The sequence below is a fragment of the Rhinolophus hipposideros genome (assembly GCF_964194185.1).
Source record: "Rhinolophus hipposideros genome assembly, chromosome: 15".
Taxonomy (NCBI): domain Eukaryota; kingdom Metazoa; phylum Chordata; class Mammalia; order Chiroptera; family Rhinolophidae; genus Rhinolophus; species Rhinolophus hipposideros.
The window spans coordinates 62,354,787-62,366,100 of record NC_138061.1 but is presented as its reverse complement, the minus strand read 5'-3'; the positions used below and the strand labels follow the sequence as shown (position 1 = coordinate 62,366,100).

Below are 11,314 nucleotides of genomic sequence, written 5' to 3'. Positions count from 1 at the left end.
CACAAGTCTCCTACTTGTTCCACATATGTAAGTTGAACAGGTAGGTGGGTCTGTAAAAGGAAACGGAGGAAAAGGAAGTCTCTCTTTGGGAAATCCTTTGCAGATCTATGACCCACCTATCCCACCACCACCACCACCACCTCACCTCCCACCCCTCACACCTCAAAGTCATAAAACCCAGAAAGGGCTGCAAATGATATTTACAAGGTGGCAACAGGCTGCTAGCTGTCACAGAGCACACTATCTGGTGAGGGAGATATGGTTATCACAGGGTTTTCACAAGTGATTTCAAGTTCTTTGTTCTGAATGCATGCCCTATTTTCAGTATGGTTTCCTTGGCAGTTGAAAGAATGATTAATCAAATGCCGCATTACTAGCTTTATGAATGAAAGGAAATGTATTTTAAGAGAGCTTTGTACTGGTACCCAACTGTACTGATAAACTGTTTTCAGAGTCAGATGGAAATCAGTTTCAAATAAATGGTGACATTTAAACAACTAGAACCCTCAAGGCCCACAATTACACAACCACATTCACAAGCACCCTCTTGCTCTGTGGTTCATGGGCAAGTTCACCCTGCAGGTGCCTGCTCAGATGCCCAAGTAGGAAGTGCTTGGCTGCTGTTGGCTAAGAAGGCACCTTAAAATGTTCTTCAAACCCGTTCCCGGTGTCTTCTCAAGACTCAGGATCCCCAGTCTGGTTTATGTCTGTAGATTTGCAGCAGTTGTAAGATGTATCAAAATCTTAAAGAGATACTCTGGGAAGAAGCCCCACCATTGGGCCAGGCCAAGGACCTTGTCACTACAGGCTGTCTGTCCATTGCAGCATTACCCACTTTAAAACAGAGATGACAGCTCTGCTCATTCCTCCACCACCAGACTATCTCTCAGCAGGTGTAAGAATCCAAGATTTCTTCTTTGAGGATCTTTCAGGTCTTTTCAGCATTTTCTCCAACATCATTGTATCCCTGCAAAGCAGTAGGTCACAGCAACAACTCCCAACTTCAGCCAAGCAGCTTGAGCTTGAAGGTGTCCTTGATTCTCTAAAGAAGTGAGGCCACACAAATCAGGTGAAGGGCAATTTACCTTGTGTCATCTCTAAGTTCAGCTCTGTGGAAATAACTCCTATGCCTGGCTTACTCTACCCTGTCCACAGGGGCCTCTTTGCTGGACACTGCCTACCCGTGTCCCAGGACCCCAGCTGGTTTGCTGAGCTCAGCGTCTTATCACCAGACTCAGTTCTGGGAAACTGAACTTCCTTTGGCCCATGCCCAGCTTCAGATCAGCCCACCTTCCATTCTGGCTACATCCTAGCCCTGCCCTCAGCACAGCTTAGTGAGGCCTTAGCCAAAGCTCCCCCAGAGCTGTAAATTCAAGTATCTGACAGTCCATCTACATGCCCAAGAGTGCCTCAAACACCACATGATCAAAGACAAACTACCCACCCCACCCCTCACCCTTCACACACACTCAAAGGAAACCCTGCTCTATCTCACTAAATAAACTAGAACAGACACCCATTCCCTTTCCTAATCAGGAATCATCAGAACCCAGGAATCATCCATCTCCCTCCCACACCCAAGTCATCCTGTCCATTCGACACCTAACTTTCTTTCCAATCAATTCTCTCCTCTCTAAGTCTATTTCTGCTTCTGTGTTTTTTCCTGCCTAACATCACTTCCTCTGGGGGACTCCCTCTATCCCCTCCCCGCCGTGATAATCCTGTCACATCCACGTGATGCAAGTGGCACTGACCCCACCACCCTGATCCAGGGACCCAGTCTGGGTGAAGAAAGTGTTCTAGCAACTGGCATGGTCAAGGCTCAGGCCTGAGCTATCAGAACCCTCCCCAGAGTTCTGACCAGGCACAGAAAGCTATGCTCCTTGCCAGGCTTGTGAGGACCAAGGTAAGACGGGAGCTGTGTGACCTCTTACTGTCACATGTGTCGAGTTTGAATCCATGAAGAGATCTGTAGAGGGGGGGTGCCTGTAAGGCACCATCACATAACTGAGAAGCATGAGATAGAGGAAGTTACTTGGGTAACACCCACATTCTGTAGGGGGTATCCGGATGGCTTAAGACTGCTAGCCTGCAGCAACCCTTCTTATGTTAATGCCCCTCCACCCAGCAAAAGAATGTATATAACCCATGATTGAGCTGCAATAAAGAGAGACTTGATCAGAACTGTCTTGTCTCCGGTCTTTGTGTCTCCCATTTTCCTCCCTTCTAGGTGCTTCGGGGTCCCTCGTGTAGTGTCCCGCGGGTAGGGACAGAGATCAGCAGATTCAAGGGGTTAGGGTAACTGGTGGAGACAAGGGGGCAAGGAAAGAAGAGCCCTGATGTGATTGTTTGAACCTCTGAATCCAGGCTAACGCCAACGAATTTCCTTTGGACCACCCCATTACATGAGTCTATAAATTCCCTATTGCATCATAAAATGTTTGAGTTGGGGTCTGTCTCTACAACTGAGAACCTGACTGTCACACTGCTCACATGGATAGATCTCCCTGCCTTCAATCGTATCTCCTATGTTAGTCTGCTGCCATTGTCATGACAAAGTATCAGAAATTTAACAACAGAAATCTATTGTCTCAAATTTCTGGAGGCTGGAAGTCCAAAACCAACATGTTAGCAGGGTTGGTTCCTCCTGAGGTTGTGAGGGATAACCTGTCCCTGCCTCTCCCCTGGCTTCTGCAATCTCAGGCTGGAAAGGTGGTTAGAAGTGAGGTCAGAGAGAGGCAGACAGCCAGCTCGGGCTGGCTGTAAACAGTGAATTTTGCTCTGACTGTCAGAAAGCTAATGCCAGGCTTTGACCAGAGGTATGAAAGGATCTGACTCGGGCTTCAGTGGGTCACTCTGCTGAGACAGCAGACAGGAAGCCATTGCGATAATCTTGGTAGAGAGGATAGTGGCTTGGACCAGATGGCAGAGCCAGGGGAGGTAAGAAGTTGTCGTTCTGAAAACACTTTAAAGGTGGAGCTTACAGAACTTGTTGATGAATTAGATGTGGTTTGTGAACAGAAGGTAGATCCCAAAGACTGTGGCCCAAGCAAATGAAAAGAGGGCACTTCATTTAATGAAAGAGGGGGACTGAGAAAGAAGAGGTGGGGAGGTAAATCAGAAGTCTGCTTTGGAACATACCAAGTTTGAGATGACGATTGGATGTCCAGTACACACAGAGCAGTGGCCACGTATACAAATCCACAGAACAGGGAGAAGTGCAGATGGGACATTCACATTTGGGAGCATTAGACAGTTAAACATTTAGTTGTGTTGAAGACTGGATGAGCCAACCTAGGGAATGAGAGCAAATGGGCCTTCATGGCTCCCTGGGGACATACCAATGATCCAAGTTCAGGGAGACAAGAGTCTAAGAAAAAAGTGTGAGAAGGAGCTGGAGAGAACCATGAGTGTAGTGTTCTGAAAAAAGCCACAAGCATAAAGAGTTTCAAGGAGAAGGGATTTACTAACTGCCAAATGTCACCAATTGGTCATATAAAACGAGACTGAGAATGGACCACGGGATTTAGCAACATGGTCACTGCGACTTTGGCAAGGGCTATTTAAATGGACAGGTGTGTACAAAAGAGCATGGAAAAGAGAAAGTTCAAGATTAGATGAGCCTTTGGAGTTTTGTATAAAGGAGAGCCGAGAAAACTGATTACTGATTACCCTGGAATGACGTTCATGAGTAGATGAGAGGGAACGGGACCTAGTGAACAATGGAGGTCTTCTCGTTAATGGCAATTCCTAACAGTGGCCAAGGCACAGTGAAACTGGCACTCGTCAGGGAGTGCAAATCATTCCAGCCTCTTTGGAAATGTTTAGCACCACACATCAAGAGCCTTGAGAAACATCTGTGCCCTTTGACCCATTAATTCCACTTCTGGGAATCTCCTAAGGAAATAATCCCAATACAGAAAAAGTCCTCTGCATAGAAGCTCATCACAGAACTATATGTAATAGGTCTAGAAACATTTAAATACGCCACAATAGGTGGTGATTAAGGACATGGATGGATTTAGTCTCTGGACTATAAGCTCCATGAGGAGAGGAACAGTGTATATTTTATTTACCACTGTCTCTCCAGCATCTACCATGTGTCTGACATATTTGTTGAATAAATACAAAGTCTTATAAGTTTAAGCAAAAAAAGATATAAAATAATCCTTAAATATTATATATAAATATGCATACACTCACAGTATGAGAACAAACATGTGAAAAACAATAATAAAATTTAACATTCTAAATGTATAAAAACTAAAGAAATAGCTCCCCAAAATATAAATAGTGATTCTGTTTGGGTGGTGGAACATGATTTCTTATTTTATTTTTGTATATTTCGTACATATTCAAGAATGAATATGGTTACTTTTATAACGGAAAAAACAAGTCAAGGTCATTTCTTAAAAAAGGAAATGCTAGGGTTAGACAAGATTTAAACTCACACAGCCAGGATTTGATAAGGCTTTGCACCCACTAAGGGTTCCCAAGAACTCTGGGTGTGGGTCTCTCCAATTCCAGCGCCGGTGCTTTTGTAAAGGTGGGCTCTTCTCACTGCATTAGGGACCGGGCCACTAGCTGGGCTAGTGAAGGCTCCTCTGGGAATTAGAGAGATTCTGTTCAGAAGAACCAGCTTTCACTGCAGCATTTTCTAAACTCTTAATAATAATAAAGAGTCAAAAATAATATTCAGTGAGATGGAAAACTTGATGATACTGTTTAGGTGAAACAGAGCAGAATTCAGAAGGGCATGTTCATAAGAAGGTAACTATGCAAACTGTTCATTTGGCAAATATTTATTGAAGGAATGAAAAGGTTTCAGAAGAAATATGTCCACATATGGCCAGAGATGAGACAAACAACCAAAACTGAATCCACCTCTTCAGCAATACCAATTTAAAGCCTTAGGAACTAGGATTCCGAAAGGTCCCCTCCAGATCCCACAGTGGGTGTCTACAAGTGCTCTACAAGTAGCTCCAAGCTCCAGGGTAATCTGTTTCCTAGAGCAGAACTTCTCTTGAATGTGTGCACCATTAACTTAGAGCTCTTGATAAAATGCGAATTCCAACTGAAACATTCTGGGGTGGGAACAGAGGTTCTGCACGTCTAACAAGCTCCAGGTGATGCTGAAACTTCTGGTCTTCTGATGACACTTTGAGCGGCAAGTTCCCAGGGTGCTGTGAACTAGGCAATCCCAAGGATCATTAGGAACCAGGAACAAGAGACAGCCACCCAGGCTGTCAGGTTGGCAGGCTGTGTCAACCTTAGCAATGTGAGGGGAGCACAGAAGATGCTCAGGGAGGCTTCCACCCACTACCCCGAATGCCAAGCACCTTCACCAGATGAACAGCCTGGTCCCCTGTTCCTCAAGCTTGCCAGCACCCTAAAGTATGCTTGTCCTCAAGCGTCTTGACACCCCTGAGAGGAGTGATGTGAAGCAAACTCTAGGCAATTGCATGGAATCCAGAGGGGTCTGAAGCCCCCAATTCCTTGGGGAGCTTGATGAATGACATCTTGCTGGAAAAGATCCCAGGGCCTGAGCTTTGCTGGAAGGTGGTTACTTGAATCAGCCAGCAGCAGATGGCACCAAGATAAGCACAAGCTGCATCCAAGAAAGTGGCTCAAAGGAACAGAATGAGAGATGTGACCAAAACATAGAACAAAACAAATAACTCCAGGAAGGGAGCTGGTGGCTCAAAGAACACTTGTCTTGGGTGTCGGCTGCACAAGTTCTTGGTCAAGGGCCAGGCCAGAATGACAGTCAGACATGGCTACTGAATCTCCTGCTGCCTGGCCCTTTGCCAGATCTCCTGTGTAAAGCCAGTCCCAGGAACCTCACAGCGAGGCCCCTCCAGGGTCCTGGACACCTGAATACTCTGCCCGGGGACGTCCTGGTGGGTCCACTCTGCTGGAGGTTGTGTGAGTCTGAGTAGGCAGAGCCAGGCCTGGACAGCCCATCCAAGGTGAGCAAACTTGACATTTTCTTCCCTGCAAGGACAAGCTGTCTTGTCTACACACAAATGAAGCCTTGGATCTGGCTCAGCAACCAGAAGACTAGGTTATGACCTCTACGGTGAGATAGTCACACGCAGTGTAGCCCTTTCTCCATTTTCCCTGGCTGACTGGAGGAAGGGGGACCCCTGCTCCTTCCAGCCAGTGCCGCATTAATCTAGACTCCAACAACTCCCTGCCCCTGCCACTACTGAAGGCTACTGGGAGGCCCAAAGTTGTGTAGAGGCTTTGGAAGAATCATGGCACGTCCCCTAGGGAAAGTGAGTTCAGTGGTCAGAGTGTAGAATGAAGGAGGCTGGGGTCACAGCTTGTACTGTAGGCTTTGGCAGTGGGTTGAGACTGGGGAGAGTCACAGAGTCCCTAGCCAGCTACCTTATTAGGAGAGGTCCGGAGAGGCAAGGAAGGGCAAGCGATGGAGTGTGGCTGCAGCAGGCTGAGCCCTTCCCATCCTGGAGCTTGGCACGGGGCACCTGCCCTTGGCTAAGCACTCAGCAGGGACACATTTCCCACAGCCTACCGTGGCAAAGCTTTCTGTCTGAGGCAAAGAGGACACAAGCTCTATGACAATACGTATGTCACCCTCAAGGGCAAACACTTGCAGGCGTATTTCCACACAAGGTGGCAAATGCAGTGAAAGAAAAAAGGGATGGAGTAGGATGTGAATCCTGGAATTCCTGCTGCTCTGGGCTGATTTTCCTACTGCAGAGGAGTATGAGGACCCAAAGCCACCAGGATCCGTTCTCCGCAGCTGGATGTGTTAAGCAGAGAACAGAAATCCCACTGTCTTGCCTCCACAGAATTTGTTATCACTTACGAAGCCCATGCACAAACATCATCTCTCACAGAAGTTAGGGGCTGACCAAGGTCCAAAGCTCTGACTCCACGTGCTCCTTCCCTCACCTCACAGTGACCTTGCAGCTTCATTGGTAGAGGTAAAACCCCTGGGGTTGCAGGCTAGGCATCTGTTGCTGAGTTACCAGAATGAACCCTGCCTGCTACTAGCAGACTACCTCCGGCTCTGGCATCCGCTCAAGCTGTGAGGTATACTGTGACCCGCAAAATCCAGACTCAGAATCCCCCCAGAAACAAATAGCTAAACCGTCTGAATGTCAGGCTTCACATTGCAAATAGATGTGGAAACGAGCTCTTGCCTGCCTATCTGGACCCTAGAAAGCCAGTAATGATGGAGTGCCACCCTCAGCTTGCCCCGTGCCCACTTAGCTAAGTGGTGAAAGAGCCTGGTGATGGGCATAGTAGGGAGAAGCCCTGGACCTGGCTAAATGGGGTTGGACCTGCCACTGAGTTTCAGGGATCCTTTGGAGATTTCCGTGTGCACTGTGGACAGGGGCAGATGCTCAGCCTCCTCCACGGGGGCGCTCTGCTGGCAAGTCAGCACCAGGGCCTTGACCTCTTTCTTAAAGTTGGTGTTAAGAAAACCATAGATGAAAGGATTGATACAGGTGGAGGCCATGGCGAGCAGGTGGCACAGCAAGAAGATGAGGTTGCCGTGGCAAACAGGAATGGCCTCGTGGTACCAGTCCTCCAGGCTGTTGAACACATGCAGGGGCAGCCAGAGCAGGGCAAAGGCAGCCACCATGGCCACAAGGATGCCGTTGATCCGCCTCATCTGCCGAGCCTGCGAGCTGTAGGTGCCCTTGCGGAACAGCTGCCCCTGCTTCCGTAGGCGCCGGTAGATGCGTACATAGCAGACCAAGATGAAGGCCAGCGGGATGCAGTACTGGAAGAGCAGCAGCAAGGTGGTATAGATGACACGGTGGTGGTCCAGCGGCCAGGACTCGGTACAGACCACCTTATCTGCCAGGAATTCCAGAGCCTTGGAATGGTTCTTGTGGAAGACATTCTCCAGGATGCTGTTGACCAGGAAGGGCAGGGAGAGGAAACAGGCAATGAGCCAGATGACCGCAATCCCAAGGTAGGCCTGGGAGATGCTGGGCTTCCAGCCAGTCGGGTTGATGATGAGCTGATGCCTCTCCAAGGCCACAAGGACAAGTGAGAGGATAGAGACTGTCACTGATACACACTGGATGAAGGCCGACATCTTGCAAAGGGCCTCGCCAAAGACCCAATAGTCCATGATGGTGTAGATGGCTGTGAGCGGCTGGCAGATGAGGCACATGAGGAAGTCAGAGAAGGCCAGGTTGGCGATGAGCAGGTTGGTCACATTGGCCTTCTCCTTCTGCCTAATGGTCACACATATCAGGCAGAGGTTGCCCAGGACCCCCACTATGGTCTCGATGCTATAAGTGGTGACAATGAAGACCATTGGATCTACAGAATCCTGGCAGTGGTCAGAGAAGTTGTACAGGATGCCCTTTGGCATGCTCCTGTTTTGACCTTGCAAGGTTCCTGGGAGCAGCATAGACAGGAAGTGAGAGATGTTCATGGTGCATGTGGGAAGATTCCAGGAGATTCAGTGATGACACCTGCAAAGCAAAGAAACAACTCAGGGATGGTGCCCCCTGGGTGTAATCCAGGGAGAAGTGGGGTCCAGATAGAGATGTTCATGACTTCTTCAACCCCAAGGCTAGGATTCTAGGACCTGAGACTCAGAGACGTAAAAACAACTTGCCCATAGTCACACAGCTAATAAGTAATGGGACCCAGATTCAAACCCAGGTCTGTCTGATGCCAGAACTTGCTCCAAAAGTTCCCCCTGACCTCAGAGTTTGATGTAGTTTTGATGATAATGAAGTTGGATTGTTGTATGCAAAGTTCAGGAACAGAGTTGTTCAGGTAGCATGGAAATTCCCTTGTCACATTTTATCCAAATAGACACAGAAGCAAATGCCATCATGTGCTCTGGTCTTTCCATGGCATACCATGCCCTTAAGGATAGAACCAAAACCCTGGGACCTGACACACAGTAAGCCCTCCTGGTCTCAGCCACCACTTGCACCACCAGCCTTGTTCCTCAGGTGACACATGGCAAAGGTAAAGTTTGCCAGGTATGCAAAAACTGGGTCATCAGCACACCAGCTCTCTCCTCTTGCCCACTAATGTGTACACACATGCCTGGCCAACTTCATGGGATGTCCACCATCCTCCCTATAGGCCCTCTCCATGCCTATGCTTTAGTCACCTGAAACAGCTTGCAGTTCCCAAACACACCAGCCTGGTCCACACCTCCATGCCCTGACACAGCCTGTCCCTTTTTCTCTGGTGCCTTCTCAACATAACGGACCCTCTGCCAAGACTAAGTTGGAGTATGGACTCTAGAGACTCCAGGTGGTAATACCAATGACAGATATTTTGACATGGAGAGCTACCATGTCATTACACACAGCATTGTGACTCACCTTCCTCATGATTCCTCTAGTCATCATTAATCCCACAAGCAGCGCTCAACCTCCAGGGACACCAGAATCACTCCAGGAGCATGTCAAAATGCAGATTCCAGAGCCTCTCACCAGGAGATGCAGTTAAGTGAGTGTAGGATGGGACCCAGGAACCTCTGTTTTAACAATGGTTGATGGACCATTTTGATAAACACTGTTTACAGAAGAATACCCTATTTCAGATATTCTTTAAGTCCCATATAATGGTCAGAGAAGCAGTTGTTTGAGTATGGTCAAAATTAAACAGAGATCAGTAAAGTCTATTTGTCAGCTGTCATATGAGGAAATGTCACTGTGCATTTGGTCTGGTTGATAAAGATGAGTCTCATTTGATGATTTACAAGATGAAGGCATGAAGTCCACTGCAGTTTTACGGTCCGATTATTTTGCTTAGTGAATCTCATAAGCAAGAGGATTTTTCTGGCACCACAGTCATCTGGCAAAGAGGGCCATTTGGAAATGAACGTGACAAAATGAAATATACCAGGGCCAGAAGAAAGGTCCAGTATTTAAGTCAAAAAATGGCCACAACTGCCTGAAACAGTGGGGGATGCATTGTGCCCAAAGCAGCAAAAAAACCCAAGGCTCTGGTTGACCACCAGCCAAGACTGGGTCAATGACGGGAAGCCACACAAGGGACTCCAAACTGGCCAACTGCAGCATGATCAGAGCCGAGTGACCAGATGGACAGGGCTTCAGAAATTCCCCCCAACTTCACACATCCATCCACTCAATAAGCATGTGCCAAGCCCCATGCTACAAACAGGGCTGCAAAGACAGTATGTACAGCCATGTCCCTCCCAGACCAGAGGAAGTGACCACGAGGAATGCAGATACACCTCAAAGTCACATTGCCATCACCAAAACCACTATGAATAGAATGCCTGTGAGCATCAGAACTTGTTGCCAGGCAGCTCTCAAGACAAGGTGGGAACACCTCCACTGCAGCCTGCCTTCCCCACCAGTCAGAAGAACACTAACAATACAAATATTATCAATCTCCCAATCAGGTAAGAATGGAGAGAAGGACATCTGCTTTGTTTCCTGAAATTTCAGCCAACAGCTCCTGTTTTAACGCCGGCGGTGCCCAGACACATTCCATGCACCCCTTACCTCCTCTTTACTCGCATTACACGGGGTGAGGTAGCGTGCCACCCAAGTTTCAGGTGAGGACACTGAGGTTGCAGGAGTCCAAGTCTACATGAGAGGCGGGTGCTCCCCGCACCCCAGCCCTGGTTGTGCTACTCTGAGCCGCAGGCTTTGGGAAGCCCATCCCGTGCCCCATCCCTAATCGCCTGGCGGCAGGCGGCGCGCAAGGCTTCCCGGCGGGAGGATGGGGCTGGGGGGAAGAGGGAGGGGTCAGACCCGAGTCCGGGTCCCCTTGGCCCCGGGACCCAATGGGCGCGCCGCAGGGCCCACGCCGGCCTCACCTGCTCCGGGGGGCCCGCGGCGCTCTGTGTGTGAAGCGGAGCCGCCCTGCCTGTCCTCTGGCTGCCCGCTGGGCTCCCTCCTGCGCTGCCGCCGCCCTGGCTGCCTGCCCGCCCATGAGGACGCTTGGCTGCCTGGGGACCCAGCTGCCTGCCCAGGGAGCCAGCCCACACCATCCGTCTGGAGCTGCAGGCCAGCAGACTGGGTCTCTCTCTCTCTCTCTCTCTCTCTCTCTCTCTCTCTCTCTCTCTCTCTCTCTCTCTCTCTCTCTCTCCCCCCCCTCAGTCTCCTCATCCATGAAATGGACCTAAGAAGACCTGCCTTTCATAAACTGGTTCATAAATATGAATTGCAGGCCTCCTATGAGTCTGCCTCTCTTGCTGGGCACACAGAACTGAACTAGACAGGGTCAATGTACTTGTGTCATCCTGAGCTCCCATCTCTGAGGGAGAAGACAGACAAGAGACAAGTAAACAAGTGAATACATCATTGCAGAGAGTGCGATGCTGTAG

At 49.0% G+C, this 11,314-nt stretch overlaps 1 protein-coding gene across 1 annotated transcript; it reads right to left on the bottom strand.

Moving 5' to 3' along the window:
* Positions 1 to 4,794: 4,794 nt before the first annotated feature.
* NPY4R2 (neuropeptide Y receptor Y4-2) lies at positions 4,795 to 10,916 on the bottom strand. The gene is made up of 2 exons (XM_081074778.1): positions 10,805 to 10,916; positions 4,795 to 8,462 (listed from the first exon to the last, which is right to left on the bottom strand). The coding sequence occupies exon 2, from the start codon at positions 8,420 to 8,422 to the stop codon at positions 7,295 to 7,297; it is 1,128 nt and encodes a 375-aa protein (XP_080930904.1). The 5' UTR covers positions 8,423 to 8,462; positions 10,805 to 10,916; the 3' UTR covers positions 4,795 to 7,294.
* Positions 10,917 to 11,314: the final 398 nt, after the last annotated feature.